General features: G+C 38.7%; 2 protein-coding genes across 6 annotated transcripts in view; both read right to left on the bottom strand.

Annotated features, from left to right (window-relative positions):
- Positions 1-321: 321 nt before the first annotated feature.
- SETD9 (SET domain containing 9) lies at positions 322-7,894 on the bottom strand. Of its 3 annotated transcripts, none has more exons than XM_005556932.3 (6): positions 7,726-7,894; positions 5,934-6,301; positions 4,374-4,497; positions 3,507-3,622; positions 2,542-2,647; positions 322-687 (listed from the first exon to the last, which is right to left on the bottom strand). In XM_005556932.3, the coding sequence occupies exons 1-6, from the start codon at positions 7,821-7,823 to the stop codon at positions 600-602; spliced, it is 900 nt and encodes a 299-aa protein (XP_005556989.1). In that variant the 5' UTR covers positions 7,824-7,894; the 3' UTR covers positions 322-599. The 3 variants fall into 3 exon arrangements, with proteins under 3 accessions (XP_005556989.1, XP_065402354.1, XP_073849563.1); XM_065546282.1 differs by lacking the exon at positions 7,726-7,894 and adding an exon at positions 7,094-7,433; XM_073993462.1 differs by lacking the exons at positions 2,542-2,647; positions 3,507-3,622.
- Positions 7,895-21,180: 13,286 nt separating this feature from the next.
- The window catches only part of MAP3K1 (mitogen-activated protein kinase kinase kinase 1), a 76,721-nt gene continuing 70,020 nt past the window's right edge, over positions 21,181-27,881 (bottom strand). For all 3 annotated transcript variants that reach the window (XM_045393727.2, XM_045393728.2, XM_015451521.3), the window contains exons 19-20: positions 27,366-27,497; positions 21,181-23,818 (exon numbers count right to left, since the gene is read on the bottom strand). In XM_045393727.2, the coding sequence (XP_045249662.2) occupies positions 23,669-23,818; positions 27,366-27,497 (282 nt within the window). In that variant the 3' untranslated portion in view covers positions 21,181-23,668. The remainder of the gene's footprint in view (positions 23,819-27,365; positions 27,498-27,881) is intronic.

Here is a 27,881-nt window from a genome sequence, read left to right as displayed (position 1 = left end):
GGGGAATACATGTTCCTCCCACCAACACTATCTTGCACTTTTTTTTCACCTTTTCCTTGGTGTGAAAATGTTCAAAGAGTAAAGAAAACAGTATAATGACCTCACATTTTCCCCTTACCCAGCTACAGCAATCTTTACATTATACATACATATACCAATTTACTCATGGCAACACAATAGATATTTTTTACTCAATTCTGTAAAAATAAAGTTTTTACAGAAGTTTGTACACATCAGCAGTACTACAAGAACTGCTGATGCCTGGCTACAATTTTATAAACCACCACAGAGCTTACAAAATAAACAAAAGAAAAATTGAAATTATAATTTCAAAGAGTAGGTTTTAATTTAATAAGCTATTGTGTATTTAGGTGAAAACCAATTAAAATTGGAATTGCATTACAAATTTGAAATTGTAATGAAGCAAGTAGCTTTTATCATGAAATTGGAACATAAATATAATATGAACAAAAACATAAATTCCTATTCCAATTAAGTCTCAAAATATTTGTTTTACAGGTATAACTCAGAGAAGTGATTAACAATAAACACTTAGAATTAATAGATGAGTAGAAAACCTAATAATTTCTGATTCACAGTTAGCTGACAATTGTGTAGTAGTTTGAAAAAAGCTCTTCTCCTTGACTGATGTCCCTAAGTGCGACAAGAACAACACATCGAAGTGGGCTGAAAACAAAAAGAAAGATATACAAAAGGTAGAGCATTGACAAATATAAGCTCATATTTTTAATATAACCAACATGGCTTTTACAGATGTGACTTTACTCAGGTTTCTTACATTTTAGTTTATGCATTTGATTTCCACGAGGAAATTGTTCTTATTCCTGGTGCAGGTATTCTAAAGAGTATATCTATATCATTTAAAAAATCACAAATCAATGTTTATACAATTTACTACTTCTTCTGAAAACACTGTTTCTAAGTTTAGGCCCCCAAAACTAGTATCACAAAAAGGATTTTAAAATGACATTATAGTTTTTCTTGTGTTCATTTGTATCTTATATTCTGAAAAATGAAAACATTACTTAAAATTAGTTGGAGTTTTAAAAAATGCTTTTTCCTAGACATCATAAGATATTGTTTGTTTGTTTTTTTTTGAGATGGAGTCTCACTGTGTCCCCCAGGCTGGAGTGCAGTGGCGTGATCTTGGTTCACTGCAACCTCCCGGATTCAAGCCTCCCGGATTCAAGCGATTCTCCTACCTCAGCCTCCTGAGTAGCTGAGATTACAGGTGTGTCCCACCACGCCTGACTAATTTTTGTATTTTTAGCAGAGATAAGGTTTCACCATGTTGGTCAGGCTAGTCTCAAACTCCTGACCTTGTGATCCACCCGTCTCGGCTTCCCAAAGTGCTGGGATTACAGGCATGAGCCACCGTACCCAGCCTAGATATTGTTATATATACACATTCAACGTTCTAATAACATCATTCCCCGGAGAATATGGCTAAGAAAAGCTAATTGTTAAACACACAAACATACACATGCAGAGAAGCAAAAATTATCAAGTTTTTTGTTTTTGTTTTTTTCTTGTTTTGGGACAGGATCTGGCTCTGTTACCCAGGCTGGAGTGCAGTGGTGCCATCTCGGCTCACTGCAACCTACACCTCCCAAGGTCAAGGATCCTCCCACCTCAGCTTCCCAAGTAGCTGAGACTACAGGTGTGCACCACCACACTGAGCTAATTTTTGTATTTTTTGTAGAGAAGGGGTTTTGCCATGTTGTTTGGGCTGGTTTCAAATTCCTGTGCTCAAGCAATCTGCCCACCTTGGCCTCCCAAAGTGCTGAGATTACAGGCTTGAGTCACCATGTCTGACCTCAAGTTTTAAATATAAAGAATAGTTCATGTTTTCAATGTTATTCCTCTTAGAAGGACAATTTAATAGGTCCTATATAAAATAAAGTTTGCTAGCAACTCAGCAAAATAATACAAAGATTATATCTTCCTATAGCACTGTTAAGAACGAACTCTTAGCTCTCCAGAATTACCTATATTTTAAAATTTCTATTTGAATATTCTCGGTAGACTTTCCACTGAATGAACAGAAAATAAATGCTATGTTAAAATATGTGTCTTCTGAATATAGTCCTTTTTTTTCATTATTAAGAACCTAATAGTGAAATTGGCAAAGAAATCATAGTGTAATTTGGTGGCCTCTTTTGGATGCTTTCTTATAAGGTAGAGAACATGATATTATAAATGAATAAAGTAAAAATATATTTGAAGATTTTGTAGGTAGGGAAAACAACAGAATTATCTGGAAAAACTTTAAGGTGGATACTTATGAAGTATTGCCATAGAATAAAAATGGGTAAAAATAAGCAGACTGACCTAAGTTAAATGAAAATTTTAAATTTCAAATAAGCCTACATTAACAGGTTAAGGTGTGAACATAAAAATCTAAGTTATAATTTTTCACTAAAAAAAAATCTTACCCCAAATTCTATATAGCTTTTTCTTCTATATTTTTTTAAGTACAGCATAAGCAGAAGATATGAAATGCTCTTTTAGCAAACGAACCTTTGTTTGTCATAGCTGTAGGCAATGTTTGGAAGATACTGCTTCAGTTCTACAGGGAAAACTGCAGGCACATCAAATTCCTGATAACAGACATTAGCTGCTCTGTCTAGGAACAAGCACAGAATTTTTAGAAAAAGAGCCATTATACAAGGTCATGGAAAACAGAACTGAATTATGACACTTGATGTCTGTTTTTCTAAATTATCAAAACATGCTCAAAATAATTACTACCATGTTCCAGGCACTGTTAGATTTTATTATATATATTTGCAGATACATATATGGTAAATCATAAATATATCAAATATTCAAAAAGCAAATAAGGCATATATAACACTTTTTATTTACTTTTTGCATAAACAACATATATAATAAACATATATGTTTAGATAATATATACCAACATACATAATATATATGTATGTTTTCTTGTTTACTTTTTATATGTCAGGAAATGGAGGCTCAGAAATGTTAAAGGTTAAATATTAATAAACAAGTCAGGCTTGGACTTCATTTCTCACTAATGACAAAGGCCATGTTAAATGTAGTCAATCAATCAAACTTTTACCTATGGGAAAGTCAACTCCTAAAGAAGATATAGCGACTCACAAACTTAGCAAAAGAAAGCAGATACTAGTCTAGCCATTAATCTATAAGGCTATATTGAAGCACTGACATAATAATTTCTATTTTTAAAATGCTAAAATAATAATGATCAAAGGGCAGTCATCAATTGCCTATATTCACTGCAAAATCAGAAGAAAAATAGTAAACAATTCTAAATAATGTATATCATTATTTCCCCTAATTCTCTGATATTGTCTGTCCAAAAGTGATAGTTGCTTAAGGACTTGACTAGCTTATTATATGTTACACTCAACTGCCCTTGGCACTCAGTCATATGATAAAGGAGTAGAATTAGCCATTGCTATATCGCGTCTCACAGCCCCATGATGCCTTCTTACCATTGGAACAATTGTTGACATACTGTCCCACAGCCAGAGGGTTATGAATTTCTGATGTTAGCCATGTACTATCACTCATTTTTAAAGGGCCGAGTCGATCCCTCCCATTGCAAGATCTGAAACAGGTGAAAGCATTAGCTAATGGATCTGTATCTTAAAATAGAATTCCAAAATACAGAATTAACCCTAGAATTACACAAGTGCTTTTTTTCTTCAAAAAAAAAAAAGGCTTTTGTATAATCAGTAGGGCAATTGAGTTGTTACACAGCAGCTATCTAAACAGAATTTTATTTAAAGTATAAATGCTGGCCAGGCGCAGTGGCTCACACCTGTAATCCCAGCACTTTGGGAGGACGAGGCGGGCAGATTACTTGAGGTCTGGAGTTCGAGACCAGCCTGGCCAATATGATGAAACCCCATCTCTACTAAAAATACAAAAATTATCTGGGCCTGGTGGCACATGCCTGTAGTCATACCTACTTGGGAGGCTGAGGCAGAAGAATTGCTTGAACCCGGGAGGCAGAGGTTGCAGTGAGCAGAGATCACACCATTGCACTCCAGCCTGGGCAATAGAGTGAGACTGTCTCAAAAAAAAAAAAAAAAAAAAGTAAAAAAGTAAAAATAAAATAAAATAAAGTATAAATGCTGAGCTGGATGCGGTGGCTCAAGCCTATAATCCCAACACTTTGGGAGGCCAAGATGAGAGTGTCGCTTGAGGCCAGGAGTTTGAAACCAGCCTGGACAACATAGCAAGACCCCATCTCTTTTTATAAAAAATAAATACAGCACAAATGCTGTTAGTCATAATCATTGTGATAAGTGTGGTTCTGTCTCATTTAATTAAATTTGAACATGGACATCACTTACCTGTACACAACTTTTGATATTCCTTTGTCATTCCCATCAATGAGTACCCCATCCAGGCATCTAAAAATAAATGGATTTCCAATGGACTGGAAAAAGATCGGCTCATACTTCTGATATACTGTACCTATTATACAACAAGACAAAGAAATATTACAGCAACATGAAAAATCATAAACACTGCGGTAAGAACCCTTCTTTGGAACACAATCACATTCTGTTTAGTTACTTTCCCCCTTCTAAAGAGTGAACGCCCAATAGCAGATGGAGCACAGAACCAGGCCATCCACACAGCAAAACAGAATTTGGCTATCTTGATTAATGATAATATGAACAACACATTTTAGGCTCAGTTTTAAAAAGTCATATACACACACACACACACACACGAACATATATATTTTTAAGTAGAATGTGATTTAACATCTAAAGAGTTTGAAGAAATTTATTTTGCTAATAATTAAATAATGTAGACACATATGGAAATAGATGAGTCTGACATTAAGGCTGTTTCTCCTTTCACTGGCAGAAGAGGAAATGAGAAAATATTTACCTTGTGTGTTCTATGTTCCAGGCATGTTAATCTATTAAACTTGTTTTATTATTAATTAATTTATTCTATTTAGTTTTTACAAAATCAGGTTATTTGTACAGCAGGAAACTGAAACTCCCTTGCTTGGGGATGTAAAATTAGAAAACAGGAGAATGAATTTTTAAAAACCTGGGTCTATCTGACTCAAATATTCACACACACACTTTCCACTATACCAAATAATATAATGTTAGTTTAACACATAACGTAGTCTATTTAGCATCTAGTAAATGATCTTGTGCCAAGAAATTGCCTACTTTTCAAGTGTAGAAAGGGCAGGAAGGTCTTTATTCGGTGATTTATGGGTTTAAACGCTATCTTTTACGTTTTGATCTGTACCATTTTTTTTTTTTTTTGAGATAGAGCCTAACACTGTCGCCCGGGCTGGAGCGCAATGCCACAGTCTCGGCAACCTTGGCCTCCCGGGTTTAGGTGATTCACCTGCCTCAGCCTACCAAGTAGCTGGGATTACAGGTGCACACCACCACACTCGGCTAATTTTTTGTATTTTCAGTAGAGACAGGGTTTCACTATGTTGGCCAGACGGGTCTCGAACTCCTGACCTCGCGATCTGCCCGCCTCGGCCTCCCAAAGTGCTGGGATTACAGGCGTTAGCCTATCCATACCATTTTCATTTTTAGCTATCAACTAACCAAACTGACATGTTTCTCTAGTGCTTTTTAAGTAATTTGTCAAAGTGGGTCATACTATGTTCTAAATTTAAACACTGACAGGAAAGCTTTCCTTAAAAGAAAAAGTGCATTTATCCCAACGAATACTCCAGGATACTTTCTAACATATAACAATTTACAAACAGTTAATTTCCGAATTAGAATTATAAAAATCTATGGAAACTCAAGTTTCCAATTTAATACCTTACTCTAAGGATTGCAAGGCTGGGTATTTTATTGAACTTATATTTATCAATACATAAGAGGCTTGGCAAAGTATAATATTAATCGTGCTGTTACCAGGATACATAGATACGACTGCGCCTTTTGGTACCAATCCTTTCGTAACGAAGACACCTTTTCCAGCAGAAATCAATGAGCTAGTTGCTTGGGCAACACTGAAACCCAGAGTCTTGTAAAGAATTTCTTCTGGCTTAAAGGTACTTTGCTGTTGATGTCTGTTTTCAAGCAGTTTCACCCCTTGATGTTCAACTGCCAGTAGGTCTTGATATTTTGATTTAACAGATTCTGGAAGCATAGTCAAGATTTCTGATTGTTTATTGAAATCATTTAAGAATAGAGCCTGGAAAACTTTCAGTAACGTTCCTAGGACATCTTCATCTGAGATAACTTTGTCTTTGGATTCCTCTGGAACATACCGGAGGGTCCTGAAAATGGGAAAAGTTTCTATTCACTACCCTTCAACTGGTAAAAGCCAAACTTATCTGCATAATTTTTGGGTTCTTGGCCTTAAGGAACTATAAGCTTATTCTCATGTGTGTGAAGGTCTGGGAACTAAGTTCAGAAAAGAATTGTTTGGGGGAGTTCTAGTTAGCTAACTCCCAACACTTCCCACCCAAGCAGCCAGTAATTATGAAAGACCCATTCTATACCATACGCTGTGGGGTCCTTACATTATTCCATTTTTGCAGACAAGGAAAGCAAAGTTGTTAAGGAACTTGCCCAAGGTCCCAAAGCCAGTAAGTGGGAGAGCCAGAGGCAGAAAGTAAGTTCAGCTCTTTCCCGTACTACACCCAACAGCCAAGCTGAATGTCATCACAATGACAATGAATGACCTCACATTAAATTGCTTTTTAGAAATGGCCTTGTAGATTCAAAGACAAATTCAACATCGTATACTTTGTGACACTCTCTCCAGGAGTACTAACGTCTTCAATGACTGCATCTCCTATTTCCATAATCATTATCTTTTTGTACTAACTGCATTATTTTTACTTGAACAAAAAAGTTGTAATTCCCGCCTCACGGTTCCGTAGTCATGATACAACTGATCTCCTGTTTCCCTAGTATGCAACCTTCGGGAAAGGGCTTTGTTTCCCTATTTTTCGGACACTGACTTCAGGGACGCCCGGTCGGCCTCTTTGGTGAGCACGGTGTTGAGATGATCACTGGTGAGCCCTCAATAACGCTTGCGGGACGCACCCCAATCCGAAACCCACCATCCCGACTTGCTTTTGAGTGGCGTTCTGCCCGTTCTTAACGCGCGAGCTACTCCACGCTATTCTCACAGCCGGGACGGGCTTCTTTAACCACGTGAAGTACTTGTATGAACTATGAAAATAAACCCTGGTTTGGCTTTTCTGAGGAAATTCAAGCACCTAATTAAGGCTTGGTGGAGAAAAAGCCACGCACTCTCACGCGGTAAGAGCGGTCTTTTAAAAAAGTTTCCATTTTTTCCCCAGATACAAGGTCCCTAGACAGTGCGGAACGCAATACAAAACAGGAGACACCTCCGGCTGGCGAGCCCTGCCTCGCGGGCCCGGCAGCGCGGCGGACACTGGGAAACAGGACATAGGCCCCGCCCACCTGAAGCCACCGCCCACTTCAGGCTTCCAGCTCGCCTCTGACTCCACCAGCCTCGGCCCCGCCCGCTTCTGGCCCAGGGTCCTTAAACTCCTCCGCGGCCTCAGTCCCCGCCCACCCGGCCCGCCCACCTCAGTCCCTGCCCTCCCTGGCCTGCCCATAGCAGACCGGCAGTGCGCTTCAGGCAGTCCGCCTCGCGTCCCGCGGCCGTGGTGGCGTCTGGGAACTGAAGGCAGGCGCCCTTCGTTCTGCCGTCCCGCCCTCTCACCTCGGGTTGTGGCTTAGGTTCAGCGCGATCCAGGGAACGAAGCGGTACTTGTAACGGCCCCATCGCTGCCACAGGCCCCGCAGCAGACGTCCCGGCATGGCTGCCCCGCGGGGCCCTGACCAGGACGGCGCGGGGAAGGCGGATCGAGGCCTCGGGCCCGTCCCGGACTGGGAGGAGCGAGGACCACGCTCGGCAGCCTTCCCCTGGCTCCGCCCTCAGTGTCCCTGGCACCGCCTGACTTCTGTTGCTCTGGGGCTCCGTCCTTCCCCTTTCCTGACCTCTACCTCTGAATGAGAGGCGCGTAGAGCTGGAAGGAGGTCCCCTGACCCCTTTTTCTTTCTCCAGTCGGTCGGGTGTTTCCGTGGGCGCACACAGGCGCTAGCCCTGGTTGCGAGCGAAGGGTCACCGGGCCTCAGGGGCCAACTCGCCCCCGAGACCGCATCCCGGGAGCGGACCGCCTGGTTTCTCTGTCACGGCGGTCTGGCCTGCCCTTTGTCCCGGCCGCGCTCTGTGTTCCATCCTCCGTCCGCCTGAGCTCTGCCACTTCCTCGACGTTCTCTCCCCCTCTCTTTGTGGCCCCCGAGCAGTCCGACTTCGGGAACTCGAGTTTCAGCCCTCCCCCGACAGCAGCCCTTCTCCTGCGTGAACCCGTGTTCCCAAAGTTACCAGTTTGGGCGTTTTGCGAATATACACACGTAAAAGAACAAAATGTCATGATGCCCTGTTTTCACTCGTTTTTCTCTTCATTCACCCAAAAGGCAAAACTACGTGGGCAAATGTTTCTGAAAAACAGCTTTATTGAGGTATGGTTGGGATACAATAAACTGCACGTATTTAAAGTGAACAATTTGATAGGTTTTCGACACCAAAACCAAGATAGGGATCCAGCCCCTCCCCCAGTCCCCAAGCAACCACTGAGATGCTTTTGTCCTTTTAATATGGTCTTGGATTCAATTTGGAAAAGTTTTGTCTAGAAGTGTTGCATCTGGGTTCATGAGAGATATTGTTCTGTAGTTTTCTTGTAGCGTCTTAATCTGGCTTTGGTATTTAAGCTAATGTTGACCTCAGAGGATGAGGTGGGAAGTAGTCTGTCTCTAGGTGAAATTTAAGAGGACCTTTACGACTGCTCCTCGTCAAGGCAAGATGCATACACACGCACACACATATTTAGAACATGTTTGGACAAAGTTCACTTTTAAGGGGGGCAAACTACAGGAATCCCTTAACCATATTCAAATCACCAAGTGTTTATTGACAGATAAATACGTTGGTATCATTTCCTCTATTCTTTGCCTGAGAGCGAGGTTGGATCCTAAACAGTAGTTGAAATTGAACGGCTCAGATCTAATAAAAACTCAGCCAAGGCCGGGCGCAGTGGCTTACGCCTGTAATCCCAGCATTTTGGGAGGCCGAGGCAGGTGGATCACCTGAGGTCAGGAGTTCAGGACCAATCTGGCAAACATGGCGAAACTCCGTCTTTACTAAAAAAAAAAAAAAAAAAAAAAATTAGCCGGGGGCTTGGTGGCACGTGCCTGTAGTCCCAGCTACTCAGGAGTGTGAGGCAGGAGAATCGCTTGAACCCGGGAGACGGAGGTGGCAGTGAGCCGAGATCCGCCACTGCACTCCAGCCTGGGTGACAGAGCAAGACTCCGTCTCAAAAAAGAAAGAAAGAAAAAAAAAAGCCAATTGCCAGTAGCTGCGGGACTAGTTTGTTCTATTCTGAAAGAAATAAAGAGAAAAAGTATCCACCAGTGTCTCTATTTCATTCATATCGTATAGAATGTTAGCAAACTCTAGAGGCTTTTCTATCAGACTCTGTGTTTGATAATTTGGCATAATCTAGATTTACCTGACTTGATAAATGGAGTCAATTCAGTTCCAGGATGTATTAATAAGTGGCATACAAGAAAGTTTCTTTATAGTCTCCAAACTTAGTAAAGAACCCAAAAGAACTACTTTAATCTTTACCTATGGCAATGTACTTGTCTCAAAAAAGAAAATAAATCAGTTTTTGTGTATTTTTACAGTGTTTTTTGTATTTATGGTATTAAAATTAAATTTTGGTTAGGTAAGTAATTAATGAAAACCTTTTTCTAGTTTCTTAAAGTAGGTTATTAGGTCACTAATTTTAATCTTTTCTTCTTTTCTGACGGAAGCATCTTAAGTTGTACAAATAGAAACATGGTAGCTAAAGCTCAAGTCACCCTTAACCAAACTCTATACCTTGTGCTTCCACCAATCCTGGTCCTTGGCGCTTCTCAGAAATGATCAGACTGGTGTGTTTTCTGCCAGTTTTATTTTTATGTATTTACATACCTGCGTATGTTTTTATAGAAAATACATAGTATTTTGTGAGTATTGTTAAAATACTATAAGGATCCACAACTTCTTTGATTTACTCAAAAATACTTCTTGAAGATCTACCCTTATTAGTTTGTGTAAGTCTACTGCATTCTTCTAGTTTTGAGGTTTTGCCTTCAAGTTTAGTATTTACTGTTATTTTCTGGTAGGTATACTTTATGAAGTTTTTTAAAGTTCTATTTTTGACTTTCCAAAAATTTTTTATTGTTTTAAATTTTAAATGAATGATAAATATCAAATACTTTTCTCTGTTTATTGAGATGACCATATAGTTTTTATTCCTTTATTCATGTAGTGAATGATGACACATTGTCAAATGTTGATCTGTCCTTGGATTTCTGACATAACTACTGTGTTATGAGTACCTCTTTGGTCAGATCCTGTAGGTTTTAACATATGCTATTGTCATCCCACATTATTTTGAAGTATGTTTTAAAATTTTTTAGATAGCATTTGCCTGTGAAAACATCTGGGCTTGTAATTTTCTTTCATAATGAATTCAACTTATTTTAAAGATACGGGACTATTCATAATGTCTGTTTCATCTTGTGTTGTTTGGTAAGTTATATTTTTATGGAATTTGTTCATTTCGTCTAAATTGTCAAATATCTTGGTATAAAGTTGTTTATAAATACCGTCTTACTAGCCTTTTAATGTCTGTATGATCTGTTGTAATAGCCCATTTTCGTTCCTGATTTTGGTGGTTTGTGTTCCCTTCTTCATCAGTGTAATTGAGGGTTTGTCAATCTTCAAAGAAACAGCTTTTGGCTTTATTACTTTTCCCTGCTTAATTTTTATTTTGTTGACCTCTGTTCTTGTCTTTTTTCTTTCTTTTTTTATTTTTAGTGATGGGGTCTCACTATGTTGCCTGAACTGGTCCTCAAGTGACCCACCTGCCTATGCCTCCCAAATCATTGGAATTACAGGCATAAGTCACTGTGACCAGTCATATTCTTATCTTTAGTATTTTATGTTTTCTACTTACAGTGGGTTTATTTTTCTCTTCTTTTTCTAGTTTGTCAGAATAAAATATTAGGTCACTGATTTTGGTCTTTCCTTCTTTCATTTCTATAGAAGCATCTAAAGTTATAACTATCCTTCCAAGCATTACTGTAGCCAAATCTCAGGAATTTTGATATGTTGTATTTTCATTATCATTCAGTACAAAATATTTTTAAAATTTCTTTGTGATTTATGTTTTTAATCCATGAAATATTTAGAAATGTGTTTTTAATTTCCAAATATTTGGGATTTCTAGATATCTTATTGTAACTGGTGTTTAGTTTAATTCTGTTGTGTCCGAAAACATGAATGAGTTCAATTCTTTTAAATTTATTGACTTGTTTTATGTCCCAGCATGCACTCTATCTTGGTGAATATACCGTGTTCAGGTAAAAGGAATGTGTATTCTGTAGTTGTTGGGTTTAGTGTTCTATAAATATCAAGTAGGTCATTGGTTCATAGTGTCTTTTAAATCATCTGTGTCTTTATTGATTTACATAACATTTTAAATACAGATGAATGAAGAATGACAAATTGACAGTTTTATAATATATCATAGATAGCAAGCAAAAGATTGGCCATGATGGGCATGGAGATGTGCTGCTATCCAAAATTACTCTCTTCTTCTGACTCTTTTTCCCACTTCCTGTTGTTTCCAGTTTCCCCAAATAATTTACCCAATTGAAGATAAGAATGTATGTGCTGTGTTTTTCCATTTAAAGCCCATTTATGCTATAAATTACAAAAATACTGTGTAGGAAAAATGTTCTTTTTTGAAAAAAGGTATAGCTCACTGCAGCCTCCAACTCTTGGGTTCAAGCAATCCTCCCTCCTTATCCTCCCCAAGTAGCCAGGATTACAGGCACACACCACCATGCCTGGCTAATTTTTTAATTTTTAATTTTGTAGAGATGGGGTCTCACTATGTTGCCCAGGCTTGTCTTGAACTCCTGAGCTCAATCAGTCCTTCTGCCTCGGCCTCCCAAAGTGCTGAGATTACAGGCGTGAGGCACAGCACCTGGCTGGTAAAATCATCTTTAACATCAGTGTCCTAAATATCTATAAATAGGGCATGTATGCCTGCACAGATTGTAACTTCCAGAGCTCAAAATGAGATTAACTTGATTTTTAAATAATTTATTGAACTCCTACTATGTCCCGAGCTCTAGTGCAGGAGACAGACACTAAACACATAAATAATGTCAGACAGTGACTAATGCTGTGAAGAAAATAAGGCAGGATAATGAGAAGAGAGTGGGCTGGATATCTTATGTAGCCTTTCCAGAGCCACTGTCCACACCCTGGGGGATTGACTGGCTTGCACAACAACAAGGTCCCTTGTCTTCCTGCTTCCAAGTGGATTCGACCAGTGGAGAGCACTGGCAGGGAACTTCAAAAATAGAGGAGAGTGAGGTGCTGGTCTCTGTGTACTGGCTGTATCCCAACCTAAGATCCTCTCCATGTAGTCTTCTGTGTTTCTGGGTTTCATTCAGGCCTATGGATGGTAACAGCACTCTATTAATTGCCAACTCCATGGTTCTATACAATCTCCCTGTGGTTTCCCTTCATTCTGTCCATGCTGTGACACAATTATTTTCAAATGTCTTATTTTGCATGTGTTATCTGTTTCCTGCTGGGACCCCACTCTCTTTATGTGGGTCACATGATGTGGGATTAGGGGTAGCAATTTTTGATAGGCTGATGACACAAATGACTGAGACCTAAATGACAAGAATGCAACAAACTTGAAAATATTCATGGGGAGATTCTCCCAATGGGAAATGCAAAGGCACTGAGGTAGTGATATGGTTTGGATGTTTTTTTCCCTCCAAATCTCATGTTAAAATGTGACCTTCTGTGTTGGAGATGGGCCTAGTGGGAGGTGTTTGGGTCATGAGGGCAGATCCCTCACCTATGGCTTGGTGCTGTCCTCACCTCATTGAGTGAGTTCTTGCTGTGTGAGTTCATGCAAGAGCTGGTTGTTGAAAAGAGCCTGGCATCTCCTCTCTCCCATGCTCTTTCTCTCTGTATGTGATACACCAGCTCCTCTTTGCCTTCAGCTGTGATTGGAAGCTTCCTGAGGCCTCACCAGGAGCAGATGCTCCAGCACCACACTTCTCATACAGCTGGCAGAACTGTGAGGCAAAATAAACCTCTTTTCTTTATAAATTACTCAGCCTCAAGTATTCCTTATTGCAATGCAAATGGACAAGCACAGGTGGGGAGGAGCTTGACATGTTCAAGCAAGGAAAATAAGGTTATGGAACAGGGTAAGTAAGAAAAAGGGAAAGATGAAGCCAGGGAGAAAGAGAAGAGGCCAAGTCCTGTAAGTCCTGGTGAGGAGTTGGGATTCTTACTGTAATGGGAAGCCACTGGAGGGTTTTAAGCAGGAGAGTGATAGGATCTGATTCATGTTTTAAAAAGATCACTTTGGATATTATGTGGTGAAAAGGTGGCAATCACCACACCGGTAAGGCCAGTTAGGAGGCGAATACAGTAGTTATGGCAGAGACGATGGTAGCTTAGACTAGGGTGGTAACTGTGGAGATGGAGAGGGTGGATGGATTGGGGTTCTATTTTGGAGAAACTCACAGGACTTGCCAATGGATTGGATATGGGAAGGTGAAGTTTTGAAATGCCTCCAAGAAATGTCAAGTAACTAGTTGAATATTCTCACATCTGGAGCTCCAAAGCCATAGCTGGTGAGAGTTTTTAGCCAGAGCACTGGATGAGATCACCCAGGAAGAAAAAGGGGATGGCAAAGAACATAGATTGAGCAGTGACTATGAAGTCACCTGTCAATAAATGCAGACCCCTCATAAAATGGTCAAAAGCAGTTTTAGTGATAGGTTTGAGTGTGTTTGAGTGCATTGAGAACCTAATGTGAGGCGAGGAATGGGAACAAGTGTGTGTGTCTCTTTCGGTAAATTTTATGGAAAGAGAGGAAGAAAAATGGAGCTAAAGGCAGAGAATAATTTGGTAAGATAAAAGATCTTATAGCATATTTGTGTGTTGATGGGAATGATCCAACACAGAGAAGGAAATTGTAGTGTGTGTGTGTGTGTGTGTGTATGTGTGTATGTGTGTATTGGGTGTCGGGGGACAGAGGAAGTAGCAGGCACAACTTTGATTTCAAAATTCGGTGCTGGAAGAGAGATGATAATTAGAGATAGCAGATATTCTGTAGACTATTTGAATAGCTATGTAGCCTAATGTGGGTAACATAACTGGCAAATATTTATTCACTGAAAACTGTATGCCTAGGTACAACTTTAAAAGATTACAGTCTATTTGGGAAAACATATAATTTCTAAAAATTAAATATTAATTACCATAGAATTTCAGTGTGAGCTACCGGAGTTGGGGAGTGCTTCAAGGAGAAGTAAGTAGAAGAGAAGTAGAAGGGATTAATAGAAGCCAGCAATTCTCAAATGTGGTCTGGGGACCCTGGAGGTCCCTAGGATGTTTTCTGGGCTCTATGAGGTCAAAATTATTTTCTTAATTGTACTGAGATGTATTTGTCTTTACTCTCATTCTTTCTTGAGGGTACAGTGGAGTTTCCAGAGGTTACATGTGTGATAAAACAACAGATTGAATGCACAAGCAGATATGAGGATCCAACTGCCTTTTATTAAGTTAGAAATTACATAGATTTGGCCAGGCACAGTGGCTCACGCCTGTAATCCCAGCACTTTGGGAGGCCAAGACGGGTGAATCACTTGAGGTCAGGAGTTCGAGACCAGCCTGGCTAACATGGTGAAAACCTGTCTCTATTGAAAATACAAAAATTAGCTGGGCGTGGTGGTGGGCGCCTGTAATCCCACCTACTCGGGAGGCTGAGGCAGGAGAATTGCTTGAACCCGGGAGGCAGAGGTTGCAGTGAGCCGAGATGGCGCCACTGCACTCTAATCTGGGTGACAGAGTAAGACTGTCTCAAAAAAAAAAAAAAAAAAAAATTATATAGATTTGAAAAAATATAAAACATGTCACTCTCCTATTTTTTTGGGGGTGAGATATAGCGATTTTTCATAAAGATATGTTATCTGATTTAACATGTAATAAGTTTTAATAGTTATTTCTTGTGAATTAATGCATTTTATGCATTTATCAATTTTAATATTGACATAGTAAATAGCAGCAGCTATTAACCACATGAACAAAAGGTCCTTGGGGGCTTCTGACAATTTTTAAAAGTGTAATGGGGTCTGAAGACAAAAATATTTGGGAAATTGAGTGTTAGAACCACATATTGTGATTCAAAATTTTGAGAAGGAAAGTATGTGACATTTCATTGAATGTTGTAGTTAATACCAATTCTGTGAATTATAGTAGTATGTTACATATTGATGAAATTAGAAAGTATTTTAAAATAATTTTGTGCTGCAGGACCTAAAATATTGCATAAAAAGGAGGAGAAAATGGTCTCTGCTAGTTCTTTGTATGAATTAGCAAAAGGCATCTTTTCCTCTGGCCACTTTACTGCCATCGACTGTAAAAACATGTAATAAATACACAAATCTATTAGGACTATACTGTACAGCATGCCACATATAGGTGTGTAGTACACAGCTAGTTTTGGCAGTCTTGGGAATCAACTGGAATATTCTGTGGCAGCACTTCTTGACTGCTCTGAGAACAAAAAGTTTGAAAACCACTGGTGTGAGGGAAGGTGCAGAGGTGGGGTGGAACACAGTGGATTCGGAGAGCAGGAATATAATGAAAGGAGTAGAACAGAAATTTTGCATTAGGGATAGTAAGTAGGAAATAAAGATTTAGGCAGAGTAAGTTCAGACCATTAAAAAACATGGACATTTGAGGTAGTCAGCAGTAGATAGTCATTGAATGTTCTAGTAGCAGAGTACTAGCTGGAAATAGAGTTTGAAAAGCTCAGAGGAAGAGTGGTTGGCAGGATGCATGGATGGATAGATGCATGGATGGATATAGATGGATGGATGGATGGATAGATGACCCTGCCAGCTGTCAGCAGAGTGGTTCTGAGAACAAGAGACCAGGAAAGGGCATCAAGTATCTTGCTACAGCCTCTCCTTTTGTTGTTAAGTAGACTGTTGGAAGGAGGTAGAGGGACTAGGAACACCCTGTTATGCAATAGATAAGCATTGAATCTAGGTTTTAGAATGGAAAAATGCAACTCTCAGTGATTGTTTTGAGTTTTTTCAGCATTCTAAGGGGAGCACTGAGATTTCTGCTCTATTCCTGAGAAAGGGGTGAGATAACGTTTGATTTTCAGATATCTGGCAGTCAGTGCAAATTAAAGAAAAGTTTTACTCTGCTGCCCTCTTCTGGATGTTGCATAATTGGCCAAATAATTCTTCCACGTTGTTCCCTTCACTTTTGCTCCTAGACAGACTTCTGGACAAAGTAGGTTATGCACGTCATCTCCATGACCATGCTTGCCCAGATATGATCATGTTTCCTTCCAGTTGGCTTCACGGGAATGGTCCTTGCCATTCCCCTTGTGAGACTGAAGTTCTTATCTTACCTGACGTCTGTGGCTTTTGAAATTACTGACCTTTCTTTAAAACATTCTCCTCTCTTGATTTCCCTGACCCTGTGCATTTCTAGTTTCTGAAGATGAGCTCTTGTCTCCTTTATCTATTCTGCTTCTGTCTATGCCTTAAATCTTGGTCTTCATCGGGGTTCTGGTGTTGGTTTTTCCTCACTGAACATATTCTCCTGAGTATTCTCCTCCATTTCCCTTGTCACTCATTGTGGTAGATGCTGTAAAGTTACCTGCTTGATGCCCATTCTTCGACTTCCTTACAGCTGGGGAGTTCTAGTCAAATGAAATGTGAGTGAAAATCTCAGAAGTATTTTTAGGAAAGTTTGTGTCTTCCTGACACAGGCACTACCTTTTTATTTTCCTTTTTCTTTCTCTGATTGTAGATTGGAGACCAGAGTTGGAGCCTGAGGATGAAAGCCTCATGCTAAGAAGAGTGGAGCGGAAAGATAAAGCATGGCAACATCGATGACATCCTAGGCCTAATACACCGGCCCTGACCTGCTTACCCTCTCTCGTTCGTAGGCTATGTGTCCAGTCACTTTTACATGCAGCTGAGTACAACCCTACATGATCTATCAATCGCTTCAGTGACCATTTATATGTCAATAGCTTTCACATTTATTATTTGCAACCAAAGTATCTCTGGAGGTACTGATGTGCATATACAGTATTACTGGAAACTTCTACTTGAATATCCTCCAGACAACTCGAATTTAACATGTCCAAAGCACATCTTGTCCTCCAGTCTACTCCCCTGTCATTTCCTTGTATCAGTAACGGCACCAGCGTTCACACAGGTGACCAAGCCTGGATAGCAGACGCATCCTCGATGTCATTCTCCATCCTCCTCATACCCTTCCCCCAAGGTCATTTCTACAATCTTTCAATTCTGCCGTTTAATATCACTCAGCTTTGTCTCTTCCTCCTCATTCCTATGATGCTACCTTTACCTAGGCTCTGGATACTGCAATTGCCTTCTTTCTTCCTGCCTTTTGTATTGGCCCATATGATTCTTTCTTCAAGATACTGCAAGGGTGCTCTAACACACAAATATCGTCATGCCACTCTCTCCCATCTTTTTATTTCTCCTCCTATCCTTTCTCTCCATTTCACCCTGGTTACAATCCTCATCCTCTCACTATGTCTACATAGATGTTGAGAAATCTTATTAAGCAAATTGACTTTAAGGGAAGCTATCACTTAGTTATCTCAAAAATAAACTCTTAACAGGAATCTCAGCATTGTGGGAAAAAGAATTTTGGGGCACGAAGGATTTATCCCTCACCACATCAGCTTAGGCTGGTTTTACCTCTACAGATCTGATAAGCTACAAACTGAGGGCCATGAGGCATGGGGTATAGAGATGTCAGGTTGCATACCAACTAATGAGATTGGCTTCAGTCATCGATGGAGTTCTTTTGGTAACAGATTGTGCAGACAGTTAGCTATTGCAAAATAAAACCTACAAAGTTAACTCTAACATTGACAACATATTTGAATGCTACATATGCATATTAATATTTTGTAACATGATACTTGAGCTATAGTGGTAAGCACTTCACATTAGTGTGTATAGTTAAGACATTAATTTTCTCTTCAGAGGTAAGCTCTCTAGCATCTATAATCAGCATCTCCACTTTTGTTCATCTCACATCTTAGAAGACAAAAGTCTTGGCTGGGCATGGTGGCTCACGCCTGTAACCCCAGCACTGTGGGAGGCTGAGGCGGGCAGATCATGACGTCAGGTGATCGAGACCATCCTGGCCAACATGGTGAAACCCCGTCTCTACTAAAAATACAAAAAAATTAGCTAGGCGTGGTGGCGAGTGCCTGTAATCCCAGCTACTTGGGAGGCTGAGGCAGGAAAATCGCTTAAACCAGGGAGTTGGAGGTTGCAGTAAGTGGAGATCATGCCACTGAACTCCAGCCAGGTCACAGAGCGAGACTCTGTCTCAAACAAAAAACAAACAAACAAAAAGACAAAAGTCTTAGATCCAATTTCCCAAAGCTGAGATTCCCCTCTAATTTTCTACCTCTTTTGTTTTCTAAGTCTGGGCACAGGTCAGAGGTCAAAAGGTAGTCAGCCACAGGCCAGTAGTCTAGCCCAAATAGTTTTTATAGTTCTTAATAAGGATTTAAATTAGTTTTTAATGTTTAAACATAGGGAATTGCACCTAAAATCCAGATTTCCAGTTTCTCTTGAAAATTTAGAGCATTTGACAACACCGGGCTTTCATTCTGACATGGTAACAGTGGCCTACCTTGGACATGAACTTGACGCAAACTCTTAGGTCTGCCACAAGCCTTGCTGGGGATCTAGTCCAGTGGGTGTTTTGAGTCTGTGACCTTTGGGTCTTTCATAAAAACACATATTGTGCATTCACTACATGCCAGGTACCATTCTACACCATTTATATAGGCTCTCTTACTTCTCACAACACTGTCACTTTCATTTTATAGATGCAGAAATGGAGGTTCGGAAAGTCAAAATGGGGGTCATGTAGCAGGTAAGTGGCAGAACCAGATTTAACCTAGGTTGTATCTCAGGTCCTGTAGTCACCAAATCCGTCATTACCTACTTCAAGAGGCCAGTCCTTTCCTTTATCATCACAGCTCAACCTGGCATTTATGCTTACAGTATAATTTAAAACGGCCAAACCATGTCATGACATATAAAGACAGCAATTTGTGTAAGTTTTCATTAGTCACTGTTTTCCCTGACTGTAGTTATTTCATGCATTGTTTTATAACAAATGACTTACATCAGCTCATAAACGCAATCATCGGCATTTCCATATGAGCATAATAGCCCAACATTTTTCTGGTTTCTGACATGAAGACTGTCACCCATTTTATAAAATTATTAATATCATTTAAAAAGAATTAAGGAGCAATAGAATTGATTCTATTCATCTGGAACAAAAACTTTTCTCCAACTTAATATTTTTCTTAAGTGACAGAAATATACCCTTTTGCAAAAATACCCAAAACCTATTTAAAAGATGTACATTTAAAATCAAATTATACTTTGGGAGGCTGAGGCAGGTGGTTCACCTGAGGTCAAGAGTTCGAGACCAGCCTGGCCAACATGGTGAAACCCTGTCTCTACTAAAAATACAAAAATTAACCAGGTATGGTGGTGTCCACCTATAATCCCTGCTACTCGGGAGGCAGGAGAATCCTTTGAACCTGGGAGGCAGAGCCTTTAGTGAGCTATTGTGCCACTGCACTTCAACCCGGGCAACAGCGAGACTGTCCCCCCGCCAAAAAAAAAAAAAAAAAAAAAAATCAAATCATACAGAAACTTGAAACCAACGTAGAGAAACAAAATGGCTTCTGAACTCTGACATTAACCATCCTGCATGGAGATTGGTTACATGGGGGAGGGGAAGAATTAAGCAAGTCAGTCAGTATGTTGGGAATAATCGGAGTCACGATTCTCACTGCCTGAAAAGGAAGTTACAAATCTGGAAAAAGGGAAAGCTTGAGTGAACCCTGTTGGCGTTGGATTGCAAATGGAAGGTTGGTGTGAGCTCATGGTTTTTATGTGTATGTATGTAGGTATATGTATGCATATTTTACAAGTGTGTGCAGAACTGTATATATTCATATATATATTCTAGCTCTACCAAGAGAGCCAATGAGCGGTGGTGACACACAGTAGAATTGAGCCTATCTAGCACCCAGATCTTGGTTTTAAAAATACTGTTCTCCATCAAAGGAATCAGAGCTCTGGGAAAATGGCTGATCCCAGTGCCAAAGGAGACACTTTGGCGTAAGATGGGGCTGAAAGTATGGAAGTGTTTAAAGAATAATGGTGGCTTGCCAAGGATAGAGAAGCTAGCTTTCAGACATTCCCACTGGGCAAATCTGCAACTTGAGCAAATATATGATACATGAAAATAAATGGGAGAAGGGAAAGCTCTTCTTTGCAGCAAAATGCTGCAAAGAAGTGAAGGAACTAGATCACCATCTGGCAACCATCAGAGTAATATATTCAGGCAAAAAAGCTTAAGAGCAGAGAGTTAAAACTGGGCAAGAAACGTGATATTTATGTAGTCTCAAATATCGCCCCTAAATACTTTCAATTATAAAGGTGGATTTTAATTATAAAAGGAAAGAGTAACTATACAGTGTTACTATCAGTTATCACCAGTGACGGGGCAAACGACCTGTCTGCATCCTGACATGACACACCGAGAGGAGCACAGCATCACCTGTGATGTTCCTGCCAAAAGTGTGTACTCTGAATCTAATTAAGAAGCAGCACCAGACAAACTCAATTTGAGGGGCTTCTATAAAATAATAATCTGAAATCTTTAAAAAATTAAGGCCATTAAGGTCAAGGAAGAACTAAGAATGGCCCTGGATTCAATGAGACTGAAGAAACATGACAACTGAGAGCAACTTGTGATCCTGGTTTGGATCCTCTTGCTATAAAGGACATAAATGGGCAGCTGGCGAAACCTGACTAGGGTCTTTGGGTGAAGGGTATACAGAAGTTCTCTGTGGTATTCTTGCAACTTTTATATAAGTATGAAATTATTTCAAAATAAATAAAAGTAACAACATTTGTTCAAAAACTTTTATTTACTATAAAGACAAAAACACCAAAATAGGTACAAATACTATAAAATCGGTTCAATGGGGTAAAAATTTTAATTAAAATATCTCAATATATTTAAAATAACAAAGGATACATTTAAGCCAAATTTTCTTAACCCAGAGATTTTTTTTTTTTTTTTTTGTAACATTTGCTTACACAGTAAGGTGCTAATAGAAGTTAGCCCTTAAGCCCTGGAAATCTTAGGAATCATAGTCACACAGCAAATATAATTTCATTGTGAAAGTGAACTTTGGTAGAAGAAAAATCTATAGGACACCTGAGGTAGTAGAAACTGGAATAAACAGTAGTAGACGTTATTTACAACTTGAGTACCAAATAACATTAAGAACACAAAAATAATTACACGATACAATTTCCAGTCCAGCTTTGATCCAAAGAAAATAAGAATATTACATCACATTTGCATTGAAAACAAAACAAAAAACAAAATGCCACAATTACCAGCAAGCTGAGGGAACTGCAAACAAACTCAAACACAATGGATTTTGAAATCTACAGATAGTTTGAGTTTGAAATGTGGTGGGCATGGTGATCTACAAAGTAATACTGATTAGCTGAGGTTCCTCAGTTTATACAGTTTACATTTTTGTCAGACACAGTATTCATCTGACCAATGATCTTCCAGTACATAAAATGGCAAGAGTGCATCCTTTAAAGCTTGCACATGAGAGACTTGGAAACAATCTTATTAGAATTGTGGAAATTCTAAGTAGTCAAAAAATAAAAAATAAAAAAAAAAAACACAAAATAAAACAGAAAGTCAAGTACAACACATTTAGAGCTACCAAACTTCACATTTCTGTACTATTTTTAACTCTTCAAATATCGCCAATCTTCCAAAACAAAGGAATGTAAAATTTCACTAAGAAACATATTCACATAAAAAACAAACTGCCTTTTAAAAATTATAAGCAATATATCCCTGTAAACTTATCTTGTAACTTATTGTATTTCCAATTTGTGTTGTACATTTTAAATGTACTCTATATAGCTTATTTAGTTTATCCTGAGTCTTTGAGAATAACCAATTCTATTTCACACTGGCTTCTGAAGAGTTAAAACTAAAATCTCAAAAGTTGTATTTAATAGTTAATCAGTATTTGATTTAAAAGACTCACACACACACAAAAAGATTAAAAAGCTACCATTTTCCTTCAGGATTCCATGCATCTGAATTTAACTCCAGACTAAAACCATTAGGTAACTGTGCAAAATCCAAGGAATTAGTGTATAAATGAAATTCAATTCCACTTTTCTTTCTGAACACATTTTCCAAGTTCAAAGCAAATGTATTCTTAAAAAACATTACTGATTGGTAGTTGAATAATCTTTTTTAAAAATGATCTGCCAGGCCTACTGTAAAGAGATGATGCATGGTAAAAGGAAAATGGCAGTCATATGTTATTACCAGTAGTGAAGGTGAATGATGGATTGTTACATACAGAATAAGACTTAAATGTTGTGAAGTTTCCTACAGTTTGACAACCAAAACATCTTAAAAAATTCAAATAAATTTTAAGGTAATCTTGATCTTCGTTGTGAGTTGCATCACAGAGGACAGTTAATTTTTAGTTTATATTTAACCTGCACAATAAAAGTGGTGACTGACTCAAATGTAGGTAGTACTTTATTGTATTCCAATATAAAAAACAAAATTAAGTCTGTATTTTAAAAACTTTTACAATAGCAAGATATTTAATGAACTCTTGTTCATACCTAGTTTTTTTTTTTTTTTTTTTTTTTCTGGTTTGAAAAAAAAGATCACCTTTCCCTGAATAAACAAAAATGAATGTAAATAAAAATGAAAATACAAAACCATAATTTCCAAAAACGAAATGAATGGGCCAACAGTAAAATGCACAATGAGCCACAATTGCCCAGGTGTTTAAGAAAATAAAGGCCAACTGTGGGTCATAAAGAAGTATCAACTTTTAAAAATATATGTATGTAATGCTACTCATAGCATATTCTGACCTAAAAGAGGCAGATACTGATTTTATAGCCAGTGACAAAAAATCTGAACGGAATTGTAGAACCCCCGCTTGTGATCACTATATGAAATGGAAGAATAATTCAAATATTAAAATAGATTCTGAGCCCCTCAGCCGCTAATATTGCTGAAAAAGTGCCCCAAAAAAATAAAATTATGCTTCTGCAATTTAGTCATGCAAACTTCACTGTCTTCCTGTTCACCTAGGCCAGTTCTTTGAAAGGCACGGTTTACAATTTCTGCACTAGTTGTGGGCTTTTGCATACTGAGCTTAGGTAAAGATCATGATTTGTCAATCACATACTTAGGTAAGGGTTCCCCACTGGCCTCGTTCATAGCTGTTCAGTGGCATCATGGCCAGTAGAATATCAATGTGGTTCCCCAAAAGTTTTTTTCTCTTGTTGAGCATCCTGTTTCTATTGTAGTTGATCTGCATAACTGGCTACCACGTAGTACGAAAGACTGGATGCTTTAGTAGCTCTCTTGATGGAGGCCTGTCCTGAGGTTGAAGTTCTAAACAACGAAGAGCCACATCTCGTAAGCCGGGAGACAAATGTGAAGGGATCGATGGAGCAGTCGTTGCACTAGCAATCTGTGGAGAAAAAGCCAGAGTGTTGAAGCTTTGCACGACTGGAACTTCTGATACACAAGCACATGTGCATCGACCTCATAACCCTTACATTTACATCCTGAACAGAGAGAAATGAAGCAGAAGTGGGAGGATTTTCTGTTATCAAAAAGTCTATAAAGATTCATCCACCGGATGGGAGGTTTTCTCTAACAGTCTTTCAACTTTTAGGATTTTAGGATTTGATCAAATATATCCTATTCCTTATTATTTAAATCAACAAGGCTAAGTACATCAAAATGTTCAGGTGAAGTATTCACTCAAATGGATTCTGCTGTCCTCATAGTCTCCAAGATGGTTTGTTCTCACTGCACGTTTTCTATTTCTTCAGCAGAGAGAGCTATTTAGATTAAGAAAGACTAAAACTGAAGAGTCAATTTAATACATAGAAAACACAACTGCATTGTTTTTTTCCTTCCATGTTGGACAAATTCTGATTCTTAGTATCAAATACACTATGAAGAATGATTTTATAAAAAAGTTTTCAGTCTGACTACTTTAAACTCACCTACCCACTCCTAATCACAAGAAAACTCTTTCTTTTCTCTATCCCAGTAATTTCATAAATGCTTTGGGTTAAAAAAATGCAAAATAATATAAAGAAAATTCCTCTAAGGTCTGTGATCCTGTATCACAATATACTCAGCTGATATATACACATCTTACACACCACAAAAAGGAAAAATACAAAACAAAAAATTAAAGTCCCTCTTCCTTCTCCCCAAATGTAACTTACTGTTGACGATTTGTGTGTGTGTGTGTGTTTGTGGAGAAAAAAGGCCAATACATTCACAGACTTAAGATTTTCTAAAATGTCTACAAAAGAGAAAACTTAATTTAGAGACAGGGTCTCTCTCTCACTCTGCCACCCAGGCTGAAGTGCAGTGGTTTGAACACGGCTCACTGCAGCTTTGACCTCCTGGGCCCAAGCGATCCTCCCACCTCAGCCTCCTGAGTACCTGGGAGCACAGGTGGTGCCACTATGCCCAGCTAATTTTTTTTTTTTAATAGAGATGGGGTCTCACTATGCTCAATCTGCTCTCCAACTCCTGGGTTCAAGCTCTGTTCCCACCTCAGCCTCCCGAAATGCTGAGATTACAGGCATGAGCCACTGTACTTGGCCAGGATCACTTTATATACCTTGCTCTTTTCACTTAATAATATAATCTTGTAGCACTTTGTAAATCAACATCAACAGCTTTACACTTGTTTAATTTCTGTATAGTGTGGATAATTTAATTACTTTCTTGAGTAGACTGAATAATCTTGAACTTGACTCTTGGTACTTCTAGACATAATCTTGAGTAAATTCCTAACAATGGGCACAGCTGAGTCAAAGAATAAGTGCATTAAAAATTCTGGCAGATATTGCCAAATCACTCTCTAAAAAAACATGCTACAGCAATTCATACTATCATAAACAGGGTATGGAAGTGTTTGAGAAAGCTTTGGGGTGATTCCAAAGGCCTCAAAGTATTTACTTCAAGTTAAGGAAACTGAAAATGTTATAGTACAATTCTCTTTAAACTTTACCTAGGAAGGAGAATGCCATGAAATCTGTTAAAATATGAACTGTGCCAATTTGAAAATTATTTACAATTGTTTCCAGGGTCTCACCAAAACTCTTAAAATAACATCAAACTTTCAAATTGATCCTAGCCATGAGTATTTATTGGGCAACTTCTGTATAAGACTCTGAAAAGAAAAAAATGAATCAGACGTGAGGTAGTTTGAAAAAGGAGGCAAGATAGGAACATAACTAGGAGACAAGAAACAAAGTGTCAGAAACAAGTATGTACTAAAATGCTAGGAGAATCTGTGGAAGGAGTTAAAAGCGGGTGCCTAAGCAGGAGACGCACAAAATGTGGGCCTTAAAGAGAATAAGAATCTGAACCACGTAGAGAAGGAACATTGGACGTCTGAAAGAACAGAGGAAATGAGGTGGTAATACAAAACAGGTATTGTCAGAGAGGTGACTGAGGAGGTTATATAGTAAGTGTGGGGAGCACTGGAGGAGGTTACGGCAGGTGGAGTTGACTGTGTGGGCTGAGTGCTTGACTAAGGCCTAGGTGTTATTTTGTTTATCTTCATAGTAATCCCACGAAGTACGTGCTTCATGGGGTTCTTGCACCAATTTTACATATGAGAAAATAGAGGGTAGACACAAAAAATAATTTTCCTATGATCACATGGCCAGTAAGGGGTAGAGCCAGGGTTTAAAACTAGGTCAGTGTGACTCCAAAGCCCATGATTTCAACCATCACATCTACTGAAAAGCTAAAAATCTCAACCATTATCTATTCTATGGTGGAAAAGGAGATAACTGATTTGTGAGTTATAAAAAGGTACGAAAGGTAGACAGGACTGAACTGACTTGGGTGTGAATTTTAAAAATATACAAAATAGTAAATTAGGCCAGATGTGGTGGCTCACACTTGTAATCCCAGTACTTTGGGAGGCCAAGGTGGGCTTGAGGTCAGGAGTTCAAGACCTGCCTGGCCAATATAGTGAAACTCCATCTCTACTAAATATACAAAAATTAGCTGGGTATGGTGGCACGTGCCTGTAGTCCCAGCTACCTGGGAGGCTGAGGCAGTAGAATCGCCTGAACCTGGGAAGCAGAGGTTGCAGTGAGCTGAGTTCGTGCCATTGCACTCCAGCCTGGGCACTGCAGCGAGACTGTCTCAAAAACAAAAACAAAAAAACAAACAAAAGAAAATGGTAAATTAGATTTTAAAAATTTTGAATTATGTAAAATGCATGAGGAATTTCACGTTTTAAAAGTGATGGATGGATATAGATACACATATATATAAATGCAGTACATATTTCTTCTAATTTCTTCTAGGAGCAGTATTTTACTATTTGCTAATTCAATATTTGTAGCAACTTAACAGAGCATAACTACCTCAAATAACAAGAAGTGACTATATATGTCACTAACATTGACAACACCACTGACAATACCAACTACTGGAAATATACACAGATGCTCTTCGACTTACGCTGAGGTTATGTCATGATAAACCCTTTTAAGTTGATGATATTGTAAGCTGAAAAATGCAGTTAATACACCTAACCCACCAAACACTGTAGCTTAGTCTGGTCCACCTTGAATGTGCTTGTAATACCTATATTAGCCTACTGTTCAGCAAAATCATCTGACAACACAGTCCACTATAGAGTATTGGTTGTTTACTCTCGTGACTGTGTGGCTGACTGGGAGCTGTGACTCGCTGCCACTGCCTGGCATCATCAGATTATATCGTACCACATATTGCTAGCTCAGAAAAAAATCAAAATTCAAAGTATGGTTTTTACTTAATTTGTATTGCTTTTACATCATCTTAAAGTAAAAAAAATTGTGTATCAAATCCTCTCTGAATAAATATACAATTTATTTATTTACCTTCATGCTAGATTGTTAGGGAGAACCCATCAAAATTTGCCTCCTGCCAAATTCTGCTGTACTCCTTTTAGCACCAAGAAGTAATTTTTATCTCACAATTACCTTAAATATCAAAGCAAGATGATTGGAGTGTTTTTCTGCATTCCATGGTGGTTTTGCACAAGCCATTTCTATAATAGCACAGCCAACACTCCATACATCACAGCTCCTTCCATACTGTTGACCTCTTAGTACCTAAAATAAATCAGAGTTAATTTGGAAATATGACTCATTTGAAAAAAGAGAAGGCCAATTTGTAGTTATAGATTCTACTTTCTTACCTTAGGGAGAAAACTGGTACAAACAGCAATTATGTGGACTACCTAAATCTAATTTATTTCATTAATAGCTTAATTTTCCAGGTATACAAAAATATTTTGGAGAATTGTGAGATTCTGAAGCAGAGTCACATCACAGAATTTTGCTCTTAGCAAACTAAGTGGCAAGAGGACAACAAACATTACTACATATGAACATGAAGAATTATGAACATGACAGAAGAGGCTGAATCAGAAGAACAATGCTTAAATTCCTTCCACTACTGACAGAACCTGCCTCTGTATGCTCATCTCCTTTTAG

The sequence above is a fragment of the Macaca fascicularis genome, chromosome 6, assembly GCF_037993035.2.
Source record: "Macaca fascicularis isolate 582-1 chromosome 6, T2T-MFA8v1.1".
In the NCBI taxonomy this organism is placed as follows: Eukaryota; Metazoa; Chordata; class Mammalia; order Primates; family Cercopithecidae; genus Macaca; species Macaca fascicularis.
Note: the sequence above shows the minus strand (reverse complement) of the source record. Positions and strands in the feature narration are given on the sequence as shown.

Bases quoted from the DNA above. Each gene is read 5' to 3' on its own strand.
- SETD9 (XM_005556932.3), bottom strand. From the start codon at position 7,823: ATGCCGGGACGTCTGCTGCGGGGCCTGTGGCAGCGATGGGGCCGTTAC. The intron at 6,302-7,725 runs GTGAGAGGGCGG...TCCCATTTTCAG, and splicing joins AACCTAAGCCACAACCCGAG to GACCCTCCGGTATGTTCCAG. The intron at 688-2,541 runs GTTCGTTTGCTA...TTTTGTTTTCAG, and splicing joins TACAGCTATGACAAACAAAG to CCCACTTCGATGTGTTGTTC.